This window comes from Rattus norvegicus, chromosome 8 (assembly GCF_036323735.1).
Source record: "Rattus norvegicus strain BN/NHsdMcwi chromosome 8, GRCr8, whole genome shotgun sequence".
NCBI lineage: Eukaryota > Metazoa > Chordata > Mammalia > Rodentia > Muridae > Rattus > Rattus norvegicus.
Genome location: NC_086026.1, coordinates 123,479,417 through 123,499,350, shown reverse-complemented (window position 1 = coordinate 123,499,350; position 19,934 = coordinate 123,479,417). Strand labels below are relative to the sequence as shown.

At 50.4% G+C, this 19,934-nt stretch overlaps 1 protein-coding gene across 1 annotated transcript in view; it reads left to right on the top strand.

Moving 5' to 3' along the window:
• The first annotated feature begins 402 nt into the window (after positions 1 to 402).
• The window catches only part of Gpd1l1 (glycerol-3-phosphate dehydrogenase 1 like 1), a 29,667-nt gene continuing 10,135 nt past the window's right edge, over positions 403 to 19,934 (top strand). The window contains exons 1-5 of the mRNA NM_001191885.1: positions 403 to 654; positions 10,324 to 10,501; positions 13,372 to 13,512; positions 15,699 to 15,837; positions 19,204 to 19,316. Coding sequence (NP_001178814.1) covers positions 608 to 654; positions 10,324 to 10,501; positions 13,372 to 13,512; positions 15,699 to 15,837; positions 19,204 to 19,316 — 618 coding nt within the window. The 5' untranslated portion in view covers positions 403 to 607. The remainder of the gene's footprint in view (positions 655 to 10,323; positions 10,502 to 13,371; positions 13,513 to 15,698; positions 15,838 to 19,203; positions 19,317 to 19,934) is intronic.

Sequence of the window (19,934 nt, the reverse complement as noted above, 5' to 3'; positions counted from 1 at the left end):
GCAACCGTTGTTAAAGCAGGTGTAGGCTCTGAGCCCAAATCTGGGTGAATTCACAGTCAACTATTTAGAGATATCTGGGCTCCACCCTTAAGTGACAGCTGTCCCTGCGCAGAGAGCAAATAGGTGACACTTCTATAGGTTGGGGCGGGCTTGCTCTGTCCCGAATAGTGACACACAGCAGCAGGACCTCAGGGATCCAGTCTGCGCAATAACATTGGCCTGCGTGTGGCCCGCCTGGAACCGAAAGGGAGCCTGCAGGGAGAGGGACTACACATCCCAACATTCCTCGGGCAGGGGTGGGGCGACACCGGAGGCTGACCAAGCTACCAGCCCGGACCAGGCGTGCGCAGTGGTTCTTGGGAGTGGCGGGGCGGGGCGGATCCTCCGGGCTGTCAGCTGTGGCCCTAGGCGCCTAGGCGGGTGGCGGTGGCCATTGGCGGACAGGAGGGCGGGGCGGGGTCGCCCGGAGCGGCTATACTAGGCCGTTCCAGTGGAGGTGAGCAGCCGGCCCGGGAGGCACTGTGTGTGCTGCAGCGATCCGGCTTGCAGCAGCGATCCGGCTTGGCCCTGGGAGGAAGGCTGTGTACAGCAGCTACCCGGCTTGGCCATGGCAGCGGCGCCTCTGAAAGTGTGCATCGTGGGCTCCGGGAACTGGTGAGCAGAGGCGGGTGGGCGGCGCGGGCTCCGCCTCCAGGAAGCCCCGGTTCCAGGCGGGCCAGGGCTGCTTGCTTGCTGCTTCGGCGTGGACACCAGGGCACCGCGGATACGCAGAGAGGCGGGCCTGCGATCGCTTGTCCCGGTTGGGCACTGCACACACAGAGGCCACGCCGAGGCACCAGTGCACGAGGTGCCCGGCCAAGCTGGCCTGGGTGGCAGCGTGCACGGCGCCCGCGGGCACCTGTCTGCGCATTGGTAACCCTGCGGTTACGGCCACCTGCTCGCCAAACCCCGTTACTTAGCAAAACAACCTAAGGGCGTTCTCCATTCTCCCCTGCCGATCACCCCCATGGAGGAATTTGCAGAGGCTCAGTTCTTACTGCAGTTTGGTGGGTGAGGAAACCGAGGCACAGAGAGTGATAAGGGTCGTTGCTACCTGGGGCAATGCTCTCCTTCAAGAGACAGTTCCCACTTCCTGTGGCGAGAGGTTCCCAATCCTGCTATCGAGAAGGGGCACCGAGTCCCCACCGGCCTGGCTGCCGGAACATGAGGGTCCTAGGGAAAGGTGTTTGCAGAGCTTTGGGGACACCACTGGGCTGGATTTGACTTCACTTATAAAGCGCTTGGTGCTTGGGGGGCTTTCAAGCTCCCAGTAGTTTCAATACCTTGGTGATTCTTAACACAGGAGAAGTTAGGGTCTCTGTGAGAAGGAGACAGAATATGGTGTGTTCCCGCGGCCCAGGGGTAGAACAGTTGAGGGACATTCTCTTGGCTCCTGTCCCCTTCTGTTTTTCCGTGGTCTGACTCACACCACTGCTCAGGGTGCTAGAAGCGGTTCTGTCCAGGAGTCGTAGGAGCCACCTGACTGGTGTTTGAAGACTTGGCTCTGAAAGTCGTTTTGGAGGAAACCTTAGCTGGGTGTTCTTTTCCATTGCGGCTGGACCGGTGGCCTCTCCCCGGCCTCCTGTTGCTGACCCTTGTGTTGGCCTCATCTTTTAGTTGTCTGTCTCCTGGGAGCTCTCTCCTCGGGCCCAGTTCTTTACCTAGTGCCTGGCATGTGCTAATTTTTTTTTTTTTTTTTTTTTTGAGACAGGTCTTACTTCAGCTCTGGCCTGATCTACTCACAGAGATCTGATTGTTGCTATTAAAAAGGGGGTGCAAGGGCCTCACAGACCAGCTTTTTTTTTTTTTTTTTACCCCTTTTGGTGATGGAGATCGAACCCAGGGCCTCTTGAATCATAATGAATGCTCTATAATGAGAAGACATCCACACTCAACATAAAACTACTCTGTTGCTAAGTTAATACATAGACTCCGAGCTGCTGTAGATCAAAACCCCGGGGCCTTGCTCCTCCTGGGAAGCAGCTCTACTCCCAGTCAGACTGCCCTGTGCTTTAAAAGCCAAGTGTTGGAGTAACACCTGCCTGGGATTCCAGTCCTTGGGGCAGGCAGGGGAATCAGAAATTCAAAGCCATGCTTTTTGTATTTTTATTACAATTTGTTTAACTTTTATTTGTATGGGTTTGAGTGTTTTGCCTGCATAAATATGCAAGTGCTCTCAGTGTGCCCTCAGTGTGCCCGGTGCCTGCAGAGGTCAGAAGAGTGCAGACGATTTCCTGGAACTCTGGAACTGAGTTACAGATGGTTGTGACCTGCCAGGCAGGTGCTGGGAAAGCCCTCTGCAAAAGCAACAAGTGCTCTTAACCATGGAGCCGTCTCTCTAGCCCCTATTTTATTTCTTTTTTTGAGACTGGGTCTTGGTGCTTGCTATGTAGGCCAGACTGGCCTTGAACTCAGAGATCTGACAGCCTCTGCTTCCTGAGTGCTGGGATTAAAGGCATGTGTCACCACATCTGTCTACTCCTTGTGTGTGTGTGTGTGTGTGTGTGTGTGTGTGTGTGTGTTTGTGTTTGTGTGTGCGCGCGCTCGTGAGAGAGAGAGAGAGAGAGAGAGAGAGATCCTGCAGAAGTCAGAGGACAACTTTTCAGAGTTCTTTTGTAAACTGGTGATCTAACTCAGGCCATCGGGTTTGTGCAGCAAGCACTCTTTTACCTGCTGTCCCACTATGTGCTTTTAGTGTGCTATTTGAAGCAACAGCAGAAAGCTCTGTACCACATTCAATAGGATTCCTATCTGTCATCCAGAGCTTCACATAGACCTTTCAACTTGGCTTTACCACTTACATCAAGGTCACTGCAGAGAAATGTCAGCGGCCTTGCTGGTTCTGCCACTGGACAAGTGGGTGCCACGGTGCCCCCACTGAGCACGTTGTTGTTGTTGTAACAGGGTCCCATTTAGGCTGGGTTAGCCTTGTCCTAGTTGAGGATGGTTTTGAACTCCTGCTCCCCCGTGCCTCCCACACCCTGGTGCTAGACTCACAGACAGCCTTTCCCTCTCCTGAACAACTCCACAGAGGGCAGCCCTTCTGCCAGTTTGTCGGGGGCAGGCAGGAGTGGCCATGCTAGACTGAACTGGAACAAAGGCTGTCAAGAGAGCGTCTCTGGCCTTTCATGGAGGCTTGGCTGCTGGCCCGAAGCATCTTCATTCTGATGTTCTTGGCTGCGTTCTTGGTCCGATCCAGCTCTGGGAGTGAGTAGAACTTGGCCCTGTGACACAGCGATTGAGAAATGTTTGGGAGGTTTGGGCTGGCTGCCTGCCTCCATTAAATACGGGATCGGACAGACAGTTGTTGGCTTCAGGCCATAGCCTTGGGTATAGAGTCACCCAGGTCCTAGACAGAGGATCCCCGCTTCCTGAGAACTTCCCCATGACAGGGACTGAAAACAGGGAGGGGCCAGAAGGGGGCAGAATGGCTGAGTCTGTAACTGCACATGAGGAGCTGAGACTGGAGGAACACTACAGCTAAGAGGCTAGCCTGGGCTACATAGTAAGTTCCAGATCAGCCAGAATACAATGAAACTCTGTCTCAAAAAAAAATTAAAATAACCAGGGTGGAGATAGTGTTCGGCTCTGGACTGTATGTACTCCAGTGTTTGCCCTGGTGGGTGCTGTATTCCTTAGGGTACTATGCCTTTTCAGGAGCAGGACATGGTCTCTTAAGTGATTTGATGTGAGATAAACAAGGGCATAGAAGATTCAAAGATACAAACTGTGAGCTGGGGTCTGGCACAAGCCTACGTGTTACATTTTACACAGGGTAGTTTCTCTCTAGTTTCTCTCCCTCCCCCTCCCCCGCCTCTCTTGGAGGGGCTTTTATAGCCCAGGCTGGCTGTGAACTCAATACAGGGATGACCGAACTACTTTTTAAAAATGTATCCTGTAGGGTTTAATTTATGTAACTTTAAGAAAAGAGATTGATGTATTTCGTGTGAGTGTTTTGCCTGTATGTATATCTGTATACCATACCATATGTGTGCCTGGTGCCCTTGGAGGCCAGAAGCAATCATCAGATCCTCTCTCTGGCTGGAGTTAGACAGCTGTGAGGCACCATGGGGTGCTGGGAATCAAACCCTAGTCCTCTGGAAGATTAGCGATGTTCTTAGCCTCCTGAGCCATTTCTCTAGCCCCAACTTTGAACTTCTGACCTTTTTACCTCTACTTCCCCAGTGCCAAGACTACAGGGACGCCACACCATGTGGGGGGTTTCATTGGTTGTTGGTTTGTTTTTGCGAGACAAAGATTCACTCTGAAGACCAGGCTAGACTTGAACTCAGAGTTCTGCCTCTCCTCCCCATGCGCAGCACGTGGCCGAGAGACTCCGTACACCAGGGTCGCCTCTGCAGCTAGTCTTGGTGAACTGCTCCTTAGAAAAGGGCAGATCTCCCCCTGAAAGGCCTTTTGCTCATTTTCAAACAGGAGCCAGACCTTCTATCCAAATCAGGTCCTCGCCACAGGAATGTAAATATTACTCAAGCAGTCTTTACAACCAGCGATTTGAGTATTTATGTAAACAGAGGTGCAGTCACTTATAGCTAAGATATGTAGCCATACCTTTCAGGTCAGGCCCATGTGTCTCCCCCATGTCCCCCATGATACCAGTGACTGTGAAGGTAGGCTAGGTAAGGTACTCTTGTCCTGGATGTGGGGTTTGGGGGCCAGAGGAGCCTTGAACACCCATTGGAACTGCGCGCGCGTGCGCGCACGCACGCGCACACACACACACACACACACACACACACACACACACATTTCTAATCCCAGTGGAGCTGGAGGATCATAAGCTCAAGGCCAGCCCGAGCTACACAGTGAGACCCTGTCTCAACATTTCTAGGGCTTTCTTAGCACATTAAACCCTGTCTCAACATTTCTAGGGCTTTCTTAGCACATGCAAGAAATGAGCTTACTCCATAATTATTACAGGATATTTTAACCTGTTTATTGTTAGGGTGTGGGTCAGCCTTTAGCACACACCTTTAATCCCTCTGGACTAGAATACAGACACTAAGTACACATCTTTAATCCCAAACAATGAAGGTAAAGTTAGCTTGTAGAAGGAAGCACCCGGTTGGGGATTTAGCTCAGTGGTAGAGCGCTTGCCTAGGAAGCGCAAGGCCCTGGGTTCGGTCCCCAGCTCCGAAAAAAAAAAAAAAAAAAAAAAAGAACCAAAAAAAAAAAAAATAAATAAAACGATTTAAAAAAAAAAAAAAAAAAAAAGAAGGAAGCACCCATGTTTGATGTCTAATCGAGGGGCAGGCAAAGTGATGAATCAGAGATTTGACAGAATAGGTTATGCCCGACTCTCAAGGAGAGGAAAGGGAAGCTATTTAAGGGGGAGACGGACAGTACAGGAGGAAGAGAGCACAGCACAGGAATGCAGTAGAGTTCATGGAGAACAGTACAGTAGAGTGGAGAGGGAGAGTGGAGCGGCCCAGAGAGGGAGAAGGAGGCAGTGTTACCGCGAGAGTTTTACAGAGACAGATCGAAGAGAGAACAAGCTAGACACAGGTGAAGACAAAGTCAGAGGATGAGAAGAAGCCAAAACATTGGAAAAGATTGTTTAGTTTGAGGCCAAGCGGAACAATTCAGAGGCTGAGAGAAAAGCCGATTGAATCAGTCAGTTGGGAGAGAGTTTGAACCAGAACAGCTGTGTTGACCAGCCATCAAGAGCTCAGAAAGAACAAGGAGGAACTCATTCGGCAGTAAATCTCAGAGGCTGGAAACATTCTAGGTCTAGAGTAGATTGTATGGAGGCTCGAAGCTTCCAGAACTAGGCCTGGGTTAGCAGACTGAGGCAGTGAGCCTCCCAGACAACAATTTCTACAGGAGAATGAAAGTTATATTTACACACAATAGAGCAAAAAGTAAAGGAGGAGGAGGAGGGAGGAAGAAAGAAAAATACTAGTAAAATATATAATTTTAGTACTCAAGGGATGTAGGTAGAGAGACTGCCCAGAGTTTGAAACCAACTTGGGCTATATGGTTTTACATAGTGATTACCAGGCTAGCCTGGACTACATAACATTGTTGGATATATATATATATACATATATATATATATATGTATATATATATATATCCAAAACCAAATACCAAAACAAAACATGTCTGGTGCCTGCTTTTAGTCCAAGCCAATAGGAAGCAGAGGCAGGCAGATCTGTGAGTTCAAGGCCAACCAGAGCTACATAGTGAGGCAGTCTTGTGATGTACTGTACAGCCAGTCAGGCCTCCAATTCTTGTTGTTCCTCCTGCCTCTGCCTCCCCGATGGCTGGGGTTACAAGCATGAGTCACTCTGCCCAACTTGGACGTGACCTTTAGTTGCTGATATTGGGCAGTTAAGGACTTCAGGATGGCCCTGTTCAAGGGCGTTATTTAAGTGTCCTGGCTGCTGATACTGAGAGCCAGGACACCATGCTCTCCCTCCCATCCCTTCTGATGGCTCCCTAATTTCAGACACACCTCAGAATACCTTTGGAATTCAAGTAAGGATTATAGATGCGAATTGTCTGAGGCCTGCTGCAAAGCTCTAAGCTGCTCCTTAGGCTACCACCCTACCCTACTTGCATGGGGGATACGGTGCACTTTTGGACATATGTTCCCTTTTGCAGTGACCTGAGGTCGTAGTTCACATTGTTCCTGAGGGATCTTCCCAAGGAGTTGGGGAATCTGGGAAGCTGGCTTTTGTTGGCAATTGGCTCTTAATATATTTTTTTAAAGATTCATTTATTTTATGTATGTGAGCACATTGTAGCTCTTCAGACACACCAGAAGAGGGCATCAGATCCACCATGAGGTTGAGCCACCATGTGGTTGCTGGGAATTGAACTCAGGACCTCTGGAAGAGCAGTCGGTGCTCTTAACCGCTGAGCCTTCTCTCTCCAGCCCTCGGTGTTGCTCTTGTGTGTGCCTGGAGAGGACTGATCCTCCCTCTCTTGGCAGCCACTAATTGCCCAGGTAGGACCTTGTGAGAGGTTCCCATCCAATTTAGGGTGTCAGTTGGTGTTGTCATTGTGCAGGCCTTGTTTATGTGACCGTATGTACAGGTCGTGTAAAAGAATGCTCCTGTGTTGACATAGTTAGTGTGCTGGCATGTGTGTGCTCACCACAGCCCATGAATGTTGTGCATCAGAGGACAACTTTTGGGAATTGACTCTCTCCTTCCGCCTTGTGGATTCTGGGGATCCACCTCAGATATTCAGGCTCGGCCCCAAGTGCCTTCACCTACTAAACTATCTCTATGGCTTCTGTTTTCCTCCTTGTTGTGTTTGTTGCCTTGTCCTGGGCCCACAGCTCACTGAGTAGGTCCAGGCTGCCTGGCCAGCGAGTCTCGGGAGCCCACCTGCCTCCCCTGCTGTTCTGGGTTTAAACTCAGGTAAGCAGGGCAGCAGACAGCCATTGCCCCAGACCACTTTGCTTGCTTTTCAGGCTTGGAGTTTTGTTGTTGTCTTTTGTGTTTCCGGGGGATTCTCACTATTATTGGAGCCTGGCTTTGATCTTCCAGCCTTTTCTCCTGTGTGCTACACTGTGTCGGTTTATAGTCTCAGGCTTTCCTGGGTTCATGGTAGACATGCGTTGCACCAACCTAGCCCTGGCCCAAACTCTTGGTTTCTAATTAACTAGCATCCAATGGCATCGTGCCCAGGAGCGTAACATACAACTGGAAACAAGTTTCTTTGCCCTGGTGTCAATGGGTTGAGGAACTGGGCCCCTATTTCCCCTGTTTTAAGTCCCCACCTCCTGCCAAACTTGAGAAATGCTGTCCCAGGGGGTGAAGTAGCTTCTCTCTCTCATCCTCTGGTTGCTTCTACCTGCTTTTCCCCAGTACTAGAAAAAGGAAGCGGTTTGCATGGGCTCAAAGCAACAAAACCGAAGAGTGCATTTCTTCAAGAAGTCTGACCTAACAGCCCGAACTCTCTCCGGCCACATGCACAAAAAAGCCTGAGTTCTGTCCTAAAACTCTAACCCCTCCTTCCTTTAAGACTAGGGGCATCCTCTGTAACTCATGGGGTCTTTTTCCTTTGTGTGTGTGTGTGTGTGTGTGTGTGTGTGTGTGTGTGTGCGCGCGCGCGTGCGCGCGCGCGTGCTTGTGCATCTGTATATGCATGTTTGCATGTGTGTACACATGCATGTTGAATCTTGAAGCTACTGTCAGCCATTGTCTTCTATCTCAGGGTTGCCATTCCTACGCCTAGAGATCACACATTTTGGTTTGTCTAGCTACCCAGCTTTCCCTGGGGTCCGTCTCTGCCTCTCCTGAACTGGCCTGTCATGTGGTCACCTCCCCTTCCTGGCTGTACGTGGGTACTGGGGGTCTGAACGCCAGTCCTCACACTGTGTGACAAGCTCTTCATCCATGAGCCACCTCCCTTCTCTCCAGCCCTTCTCTGGGGTTTTTAGATGGCTTGATGCAGCCATAGGAAGTATCTTACAAGAGCTGTGTCTCTGCTCTCCCGACACTGAGTGTCTGCTAAGAGTCTGTGTGTAGATGACACTCAAGTGGTAGCGGGCTTGTCTAGTGTGCAGGAAACCCTGCACAAACCGATGATCCTATCCCTATGGAGACAGAAGAGTCGGAAGTTCAAGCTCATCCTCAAGTCACGAGTTGGAGAGCAGCCTGAGCCATATGATACTCTGTTGCAAAAAGGGAGGGAGAGGAGGCTTAGCAGGTAAAGGAACTTGTTGCCTAGAAACCCAGTTTGTGCGGTGCTGGGGTTTGGAACCAGGGCTTAGTGCTAGGGTACGCTATCAACTGAGCCACATCTCCCGTGTGCTGTGCTGCCTTTTGTGGAGGGTATCATGGCGCACAGTGAGCACTGCCCTGAGCAGTCACCAGAAGCCCTGTGGTCTCCCCATCTTTTAAGTGAAGTGCTCACATTGATTTTTCCCCTGTCTCTGCTTTCCTCTTTTGGTTTTAAACTTGGAAAGCTTTTGTACACAGAGACCAAATAAACAACGCAGAGGATTGAATCTAGTCTTAAAAGTCTTTGGTCTTTCACATTTGTATCTGAGTCTCTGGCACTCAGTTGGACTTTCAAGGCCTTTTAACTCAGAGAACCACAGGCGGTGTTAGTCATGGCTCTGCCTGGGTGGTGAGATGGGGTTGTTTATGTTTTGATCTCCTTCACGTATTGCTTTTAGGACTAAAGCCTAGACGTTGTTTAACAGAAACTCACCAATACCCCTGATTGCCCGGTGAACCTCACCTCTGGGCAGCCCTGGGAGGGGCAGGGGCTCAGGCCGTAGGAAGCATGGCCGACTCATTGTCCCCTCTCCCTTTCCTTGGTTAAAGGAGAAAGCAAGAGGCTGGGGGATGGCTCAGTTGGTATAAAATTTCTACCATGCACACAGGAGGACCTGAGTTATGTCCCAGAGCCCAGTAGTAAACCCAGAGTGTGATAAAACCTCCTTTATATATTTACACAATTTTAAATTGCATTTAAAAGTTACCTTTACTGTGTGCGTGGGTGTGTTACGTACATTCTTCATGGAGGTCAGAAGAAGGCATCAGAGCCCTGGGACTGGAGAGAACAGACAGTTGTGAGCCCCAGATGAACACTGGGAACCAAACCCTGGTCCTCTGAAAGGAAGAGTGACATTTATTTATTTAGGGTGGGGAGGGGGAACGCATCCCTCAAGTTGTCAGAGAACAACCTAGGAGCCAGTTCTCTCCTGCCACCACGTGAGTCCTGGGGATGGCTAAGATCACCACACTTGTGCCCACCCTGTAATACATCCCCTTTAGATGGAAAACTGAAGCCAAAGGTCTGCCCTGTCCAATTCACACCCAGGGGCGGAGGGTGGGGGGCCCTTCTGAATGGCACTTTTCCACCATGATCAGGTTGTTCAGGAACCCACTTTTATCAGTGACAGACATCCTCCTGCCTCAGCCTCCTAAATGCTGGGGTTACAGGGAGGAATTGCCACACCTACTTTCTTACCACACACCATATTCCCATACCTGAGCCCACAACATGACTTTGTGTGTGGAGGTAGTCACACTACTGACTGAACTACACCCCACACCCCAGCCTCCTGACTTATTTTTAAACTCTGTACCAAATGCTGCCATTTTCCCAATAACAGGGTTGGTTCGGGGGGGGCATTTCCTATAAGAACAGAGTTTTCAGTGGCTGGAGGCTGATGTGCCGCTCACCTTGAGCGGACTCCTGTGGACTCAGAAAAACCAAAAATTCGAGACTTCTGCATTCCAGTCAAATGTTTTTTCTCTTCTCCAGCGAGCTTACGGTTTTTTGCTCTCCTCATTCCAGGGGATCAGCTGTTGCAAAAATCATCGGAAGCAATGTGAAGAACCTGCAGAAGTTCTCCTCCACGGTCAAGATGTGGGTCTTCGAAGAGACTGTGAACGGGAGGAAGTTGACAGACATCATCAACAATGACCACGAAAATGTGAAATATCTCCCGGGACACAAGCTACCAGAAAATGTGGTAAGACTTGGCAGGGGTGGGGGCACATTCGGTTCTGTCTCCTGGCTGGCATTGAGTGGCACCAGGGTCTGGATGTGGTAAAGCGACCTTTGACTGGCTCTGATTTTCTTGGAATCAGGTTGGCTTGTTCTTTGAGACAGGATCTGTGTGTCTTCTGTGGATACTGTTGGTACTGTGTTGCTGCCTCTTTTTTTTTTTTTTTTTTTTTTTTTTCTTTTTGGAGCTGGGGACCGAACCCAGGGCCTTGCGCTTGCTAGGCAAGCGCTCTACCACTGAGCTAAATCCTCAACCCCGTTGCTGCCTCTTAAAATGAGTGTGTGTGTTCACGTGTGCTTGGAGCTCAGACATTGAATTCCTTGGAGAGGGAGTTACAGGAGGTTGTGCTGGGAACCGAACTCTGGTCCTCCTGAAAGAGCCCCAAGCTTTCTTGACCATGTAGCTACCCCTCACCCCCTCATCACTGCCTCTTCCAAGGACAGCCATATTGGATTAGAGCCCTCCCCACTCTCCCTGATGTTAGTTAACTGACAGTCTTTTCTTTTGCATTTTTAGGCCTCCCCACCCTCAGCCCCCAAGACAGTGTTGCCTGCATGTAGCCCAGGCTGGCCTCAAGTACACGTGGCACTGAACTTCGGGTCTTTTTGCTCTTACCTCCCAGGCGTTAGTACCACAGCTTTAGGTCAGGCAGGGCTGAGAATCAAAAGTCAGGGCTTCACCCCTGTTTACTGGGGCAGGGGAGTTAGGAGGTCACTGTCATACTCCTTTCTTTGTGCCAGCAACAAGGAACTTGCTCCCTCTGTCTACCCCATGCCTGAAACTCTGGCTTTCTGCTTTTGACTTGCTAGGCATCCGGAGTAGCCACCCTGGTGCTTTTCCTTGTTGAGACATGTTGCCTAGGTAGGGCTTAAACTAGCGATCCTACTGCCTCAACCCTCTGAGGAGCTGAGATTGGAAATCTGTACACCGGGGCCAGGCAGCTTAATCCTGGGGACCATGAATCTGCCAGGTGGCTCTAAGAAGCAAGGGCCAATGCCCTGAGAGGGAAGGGAGGAAGCTTGCATGTCAGGGGGAGGGGAATCCTCACTGGCCACCTCCCTCCCCAGGCTGAATGTAGACCGGTGGAAGCCTACTCTCTACTCAGCCTTGCTGTTCAATCCAAATGTGCATTTGGTCTCTGGAGTGGACATTTATGTGACCTCTCTTCTGGATAGCGCTCCCAGAAGCCACGCAGCCCTCCCCTCTGCAGCCCTCTCTCTTCTCCGGCTTCTCAGTTTTAGCGTCTGTCTTCTTGTGAATTCGAGAGGACACACAGGATCGCCAGCCATTTATTTATTAATTTATTCACTATTTATTATTATAACTAATTTTCCCAAACTTACATATATATGCATGAGGATGGATGTCTTGCCTGCGTGTGTCTGTGCGTGGCATACATACCTGGTGCCCGTGGAGGTCCGAAGAGGGTGTGGATCCCGTGGAACTGGAGTTTCAGAGGGCTGTGAGCCACTGTGTGGGTGCTTAGAATTGAACCCTGGTCCTCTGCAAGGGCAGGCAGTGAGTGAAAGCTCTTAGCAGCAGAGCCAACTCTCTGGCATTCCTCAGCACTGCGTCCCCATCTTTTCCAGAGCGGCCTGAATTTGGTATGTAGCTGAGGATGAGTAAACTGAATCTTCCTTGCCCCATCTCCCCATCCAGCTATCCCTGGTTCTGGGGAATCTAACTCAGGGCTTCCTGCATCCTAAGGAGGTTCTCTACCCACCCAGCCCCATCCTCAGCCAAGCATTGCTAGGTATGTCTGTCAGTGAGGCTGAGACTTCGGAATCCAAGGCTACCTTGCATGGATCCTTAAACCAACCACTGCATGCCTAAACCTGCCTGAGGCCCGCTCAGGAACCTTCTGTGACAGTGACCGCCGTTTCTCCGGTGGCTCTCTGAAAGCTGGCAGGTCAGAGTGTGTGGTTTTGAAGGACCTGAATGGAGAGGAGAGCGGTTATTTCCTGCCCTTGCAGGAGCAGTGGCCCACCTGGCTTTCCTGCTCTTCCCCAGGAGCTCAGCAGGTGGAGAGAGGCTCTCCTGCTGTGGCGCTCTGACTTCAGCTGGCCCCAGCGTGACATGGGAGCCAGCACGGCTCCCTCTGGGATTCGTCTCATCGTCTCATCATCTCTCTCATCTTGGCCTGCTGAGCTGTCAGATTTTTCAGAAACACTGTTCTCGTTAAATCTGCACATCTACACTTGAGTGGGGTTTCGGTTTGGTTTCTGGCCTTCTGAAGCAGTCTTGTGTAGCCAGGGCTGGTCTCAAACTTGCCAGGTGGCCTAAGGTAGCCTTGGACCCCTGATCCTTCTGCCTTAGCATCTTGGTATCCGGGACGAAAGAGGCTGAGGCAGAAGGATGGCGAGTTTGAGGCCAGCATGGGCTACGTGGTGACTTCCAGGAGAGCCTGTGCAGTAAAGGGCCATCCTGTCTCCAAAAAGCAGTGATAAGAACAACAGCGGAGCAGGTGAGATGCTCAGTGGCTAAAGGGGTCTGCACACAAGCATGATGTCCTGAGTTTGATTCCCAGGACCTACCTAGAGAAGGAGAGAGCCAGGCTTCCCTCTGACTTCCACATACATGCATGTATGCATGCATCACACACACACACACACACACACACACACACACACACACACACACACACACACACACCAGACATAATTAAGACATAATTTTTAAGATTTAGCAATAATTGATTAACAGGACACATCAGGGTCTGTCCAGGAAGAGTGGGGGTGCGGATGTTGGCACCTCAAGGCAGTCCGTGTTTTGAAGGGGCGAGGGAACAGGCTGGAATTTCTGCAGGGGTTATTGGTCTCCTCCCTTCGTCACAGGTCGCTGTCCCAAATCTCGGCGAAGCCGTGCAGGACGCAGACCTGTTGGTGTTCGTTATCCCCCACCAGTTCATTCACAAGATCTGCGATGAGATCACGGGCAGGGTGCCCAAGAAGGCCGTGGGAATCACCCTCATCAAGGTGAGTACCATGCATGCGGAGCAGAGAAGGCTGGACTCTGTTCCTCCAGGGTTCGTGCCCTCTGTCCTCTGCTCGAGAAGTTCCTTTCCTGCTAAACACCTGACAGGAAGCAACTTCAGTGGGGAGAGGGTTATGCTGGCTCCCTGTTTGAGGCAAGACAGTCCATTATGGCCAGGGAGACCAGGCAGGCCTGGCTGTGGGCAGCTGCTAGCTCACAGACCGATAGGCAGAGACTGTGGAATCTGCTGGCTTGCCGAGTCTCCATTGTTTGGTTTTGTGCTGTGCTGCTGGAACTCATCACCTGGTGCATGCCGGGCAAGCACTTAGCACTGAGCTGTATCCCTGGCCTCCTTGTCTTTCTTACTCAGTCTGGGACTCTGGTGGTGCTCCCATTTTCAGTTAATCTTCTCCGACACTCAGGTGGGCATTGCCTGAGACTAGCGCAATCGAGGTGACAGTTGGAACTAACCGTCCATGGAGGGTGAGATGGCTTGGTGGGTCAAGATGCCTGCTGTGAGTCTTGAAGATCTGAGTTCGACCCCTGGTACCATGCCTGGGAAGGATGCTGTGCAAACCTTAACACACGGCTAGTGCTGGGGTCTGTCGTAGTGGTGGATTCTGAGCTCCTCACTTTGGAAAACCATGCATCAGGGAACAGAAGGGTACATGTGTCCATGTATGTGAGTTTCTAACGTAGTTATGTAGCACCGGGCAGAGCGGTGTAGATGAACATTGTAGTGCCATTTATCAACTTTCAAGAATGGTGTCACATTATGGTGGGACAGTTACATGTGATAAGATGATGAAGAGAATCAGGGTGGACTGGACAGGTGGCTCAGTGGCTCTTAGATTAGGACTAAAATTTTGTGCCTAGCACTCACCAGGAGGCTCCTGTCTTTAACTCCAATTCCAGGGGACCTGATGCCCCCTTCTGGCCCTTTTGGGAACTGCACATACATGGTGGACGGACATACTCTCCAGGCAAAGCACTTATACATGACACATAAAATTAACTTAATAAAGGGAAATTATGTGAGGCGTAGAAAACATTCAGGATGGCTGTTCTGTCAGATGGGAAAAGGGTGGGGAGAAGAAGAGAAACATAGACATACACACACACATTATGGGAGGAGCTAATATAGTGGTTAGCTAAGATTTATTTTAGTATGTATGTGGTGGTGGTGGGGTCTGTGTCTTGTGCATGTGGATGCATGTGCACAGATCTATCTCCTCAGCCCTAGAGAAAAGAATCTTTCTGTCCCATTCTGAATGGGCCAACTGGTGTGGCACCAGCTTGTAGTGGGCTCCACACTTTGTGCAGCTAAACCAGAGCCAGGGGACAGCACGGCTGTCCCTCTTCACAGATGCCACGCACTATTCACTGCTGATAATGGACAGAGCTAAACTGCGGTCTTCCTTGGTGCCTGAAGCTGACTTTGGGGGTGCTTATGACAGCAATTTCGATCTCCCCAACATCTGGTCCTTATCAGTGGGAGCCACCAGAAGCCCTGGAAGGTGCCACTGGACCTGTGCGCTCTTGGAGCCTTCTGGGCCAGCGCTGCCATTCTGCAAAGTAACCTTAGCAGTCTTTGTGGGGGGGTGGGGGGGTCTCTCCAAACGCCTCGGCCAGCCGAATGTCGAGAGATAAAGAGGCAGACTGGTTCAACGGGACTCAGTGACAAGACTTGACTGTCAACTTTGTAAAGCACATGAGACATCTTCCATAAAGATGGATTCTATAGATTGGGAAAAACTTGCTCACGATAAGGGTTTGGGTGAGGATCTGGTGTCACCTGGTGGATGCAAAGGTCACCAGGCTATTAACCATATCTGTTCCCGGCCCTCTCGAGAGAAAACAGGTTCTATGTCTCACTTTGAGACATCCCTGTGCGTTTAATATTCCTGATCCCCTAGTGCTTATCTCTGAGCACAAGCACCTCTGTGCCCCCCACATGATTCTATCCTGTCAGTGCCTGATAGAGACAGAGTCTCACTCTGTAGCCCAGGCTGATTTCCAGCTTTCTATGTGGCTGAGGCTGGCCTTAGACTCCACGCAGTCCTCCTGGATTACAGGTCTGGCGGGATCACGGGTTGTGAGCCACCACGTTCAGCTAAGATTTCTTACAGAACAACTGTCTCTTGCCTGTTCGATTTGCAAGTCCCCTGACTGGTGCGAATCCTTCTAGGGTATAGATGAGGGCCCGGACGGGCTGAAGCTCATCTCCGACATCATCCGGGAGAAGATGGGGATTGACATCAGTGTGCTGATGGGGGCCAACATCGCCAGCGAGGTCGCTGCGGAGAAGTTCTGCGAGACCACCATTGGTGAGGCCACAGAGGGCCCTGGCTGTGTTGGGTGCTTAGGGAGTGCCGTTCCTGCCCCCACTTGGTTCTTCCCGGCTCTGCCTGGGGGCTCAGGGCCTCATTGCTACACATACGGTAAACTCAGCCTGTAGTCCTGGTATTGCAATACGTCATGGAGGCAGGAGGATAAGGAATTCAAGGCCAGCCTTGGCTACGTGGGGCGCCGGGGAGATGGTTCAGTAGGTGAAGTGTTTGCCTGAGGACCTGAGTTCAGATCCCTGGATCATGAAAAACTGGCACGGCATCCGTTGCCTCTAATCCCTGTGCCAGGAGGTGCCAACCGGAGGATGCCAAGGGTTTGTTTGCTGGACAACTAGCCTACCCGGTCAGCGAGCTTCAGGTTCCATGAGGGTCACTGACTGGAGAGATGGCTTAGCACTTGTTCTTGTAGAAGAGCCAGGTTTAATTCCCAACATCTACATGGAGGCTCAGAAATGCCTGTAACTTCAGTTCCGGGGGATCCAGTGCCCGCTCCTGGCCTCCATGGGCACTAGGTACATACACGGTGCACATACAGACCCATAGACACAACACCCGTACACGTTTATGAAAAGAGAAAACAAATGTAGAGATGGTAAGATAGAGTGTGACTGAGGAAAATACCCAATATTGCCTTCCAGCCTCCGCCTTTCAGATTGATTTTACCTGTACGTACCCGTGGAAGGGTTGTATGCACATAATGCAGCTGCCCCTAGAAGCCAGAGGTGTAGGATACCCCAGGAGCTGGACTTAGGGGCGGTTTTAAACCACCTGCATGGCTTCTGGGAATTGAACTCGGTTCTCAGGAAGCGTTCAACTGCTGAGTCATCCCTTTAACTCACTTTATTATCTGATGGTGTGGGGCCTTGGGCATGCTAAGCGCTCCGTCACCGGGCTACAGCCCCTCCTCCTGGTCTCTGGGTTGATGACATTAAGGACCAGCTGCTGTTTAACTGTAAAGTCGGAAGTCTCTTGTCCCCGAGTGTGAATTCTCTGGAGGGGAAAATCATAATTTATAGAGCACCAGATGGAAATGCTGCCATCGAGAATCTGCTGCCCCCTTGTGGTGAACATGATGCCTTCATGCTCCTGATTTTACAAAACCAGTGTTAAGTCGTAGTGCTCTTTTAAGCAAATAGGACTCCATATTTATTTATTCATTCCTGCAAAGGCCACACACCTAGATATATAACATAGTTCCTGATGTATAGGTGATCTGGAAAATAATATACGGAATGGGGGATGGTATCAATGACCACCTCCATATGCCAACAGATGTCAGCTGGCTTCGTAATTGTGGGGCCCAAGCTCTGTTCCCACCAAAACTGTTTTCTTTCTGATTCTTACTTAACTTTGAAGCCATCCTGGGAAGGCCAAATGTTTCTTTCTCAGGAGGGAGCTGGAGGAGGTTAAATCAAAGATCTACAAACTTGGCTTCTCTCCAAATCTCCTGGGGAGCCTCAAAAACTAGCCCTGCTGCTCCACTCCAGAGCTGTGGTTTAATAGATCGGGGCTGTGGCCTGGTTCCTAGTGTTTTCAGAGCTCCCCGGTGGCAGCTTGTGCAGGCGGTTGTGAGAACAGCTGGCCTCCCACCTGGAGACAGGCAGAGCCTGGGGCTGGAGTTCTCGGGGGCTTTCTGGTGTCCTGATAGTTGCTGTTGGCTTGTGGGCAGGATTTACCTAGAAAGACTCAAGAGTCCTGAGTTTAGAACCCAGGGAGGGGTTCACCAAAGCCACCTGCACTCCAACAGCCACAGCAGATTTCACATCAGGCATTATGGGTAAGGTTTGGCTTTGGTTGATCTTCCTTTGTTGCTGTCGTGTTTCCGTATTTCTGAGAGCCGTTTTCCCATGTAGTCCAGGCTAACCTGGAGCTCCTGGCTCTTGTCCCACAGATACCATGATTACATGCAACATATCCGTCACCAGAACTGATTTCTTTTTTGGTCTGGTGTCTTCGTTAGGGTTTTACTGCTGTGAACAGACACCATGACCAAGGCAAGTATTATAAAGGACATTTAATTGGGGCTGGCTTACAAGTTCAGAGGTTCAGTCCATTATCATCAAGGCAGGAGCATGGGAGCATCCAGGCAGGCATGGTGCAGGCGGAGCTGAGAATTCTACATCTTCATCTAAGGCTGCTAAGAGAATACTGGCTTCCAGGCAGCTAGGGTGAGGACCTTAATGCCCACACCTACTCCAACAAGGCCACACCTCCTAATAGTGCCGTTACCTGGGCCAAGCATACACAAACCATCCCATCTGGATCATTTTCTGAGACACGGTCTCACTACATAGATCAGTCTGGCCTTCTGATTTGTAGAGGTCTACCTACCTCTGCCTCCAAACTGCTGGGATTAAAGGCGTGTCATCATACCTGGCTGCTTCAATCAAAGGTGTCCAAGACACACACAAAAGAAGAGTAGCTGGGGGTATGAAAGCCAAGGGCCATCAAACACACCCCAGCCTGCTGCAGAGGAGGGGAGATGGCCAAAACAAGACCTCTTGACCAAATACCTGTCCTACAGCATTTTCGGACAGCACACTGTAAAACACATGCGGTTCTGTTTTGAGAAAACCTTTTCGTGTTTAATAAATTAAAAATGTATGGCTTAATTTTCTTTCTTTTCAAAATTAACTAATTATTATTGTGTAGAGCTAGGGGTTTTTGCCAAGCCCACATGTTGAGGTCAGAGGACAACTCTGGGGAGCTGGTTCTCTCCTTCCACCCTTACGTGGGCTTTCCTTAAAACAAAACAAAACAAAACAAAAAACCTAACCACACCTGTGTTAAAGATGCCACAATTGACTTGATTGAACTCTGGAGAGTTGGGGTGTTACAGAGCCAAATTATCTTGGTCTATCTTTAGCCGAGTGTTAACCACCCGTGTGTCTGTCTCTAACATCCTGTGACGACCAGATAAAACCTTTTGAAATGAGCCAACTTAACAGACTGCTGGTGTCTACCAAGCCAAGAGCTAAGGACGACACGAGGTGGCACCTGGAACCTGTAACAAAGCCTTTCCCGACTGTTGTGACTCCCTGATGCTCCCACTGGTGTATTTCAAAGGCGCTTTGACTCTTGACTTCTGGATCTAGAAAAGGCTCGGGAGCCTATTACCCTGGTGGAGCATGGGATTTGGGGCAGCCTGAACCTGTGCTCCAGGTCATAGTCACTCAGCTGTAACTCTCTTGTTCACTTAGAGGTGAGAGCTGAGGTTTTGTCTCCATAGCTGTGTGCCTTTTCTCTGCGTGTGTGTGTGTGTGTGTGTGTGTGTGTGTGTGTGTGTGTGTGTGTGACACAGGGGACATCGCTAATTTTTTTTTTTTCTTTTTGGCTCTCCTATAGGCAGCAAAGTGTTGCAGAACGGCCTTCTCTTCAAAGAGCTGCTGCAGACGCCCAATTTCAGAATCACGGTGGTGGATGATGCAGACACCGTGGAACTCTGCGGTGCTCTTAAGGTATCCCACCCGGGGGAGGAGGTGCTGAGGCTAGACCAGTGTGAACAGTCTGATATCGGAGAGTGGACTCTGTTTCAACTGGCTGGTGCGTTGGTTCATCTGTGTGTGCGCCCACTCAGGTGTGTGTGTGTGTGCAGAAGTCAGAGGACCATCTACAGCGTGTGCCCTTGACTTCCACTTTGTTTGAGACAGAGTCTCTTTGTCGCTCACCCTTAGGTACACCAGGCTAGCCCTCAAAGCCTTCTGGGATTCTTTTTCATCACCCCTCCCCCGGTTATAGCTTTCTCTTGCTGTGTCCAATTTGACCTGGGTCCTGGGGTTAAATTCAGTTGCCAGACTTGTGTGACTGGTACTTTCCCACTGGGCCGCCATCTGCACTTGTCGTAGGCTCCCATGAGAAAGAACAAGTCTTGTTCTTGGGTGACTGGTTGCCTCTTCCTAGGTAGGGTCTCTTTCTCTCATTTCTTATATTTATAAATATCAGTGAATTGTGGTTTTTTAAGTTGCTCTTTGATCATTTTTATTTGTGTGCATGTTTTGCTTGCGTGTATGCACCATTCGCATGCCTGTTCCCCAGCGAGGTCAGAAGACAGCATCAGGCCTTCTTGAAGTGGAGTT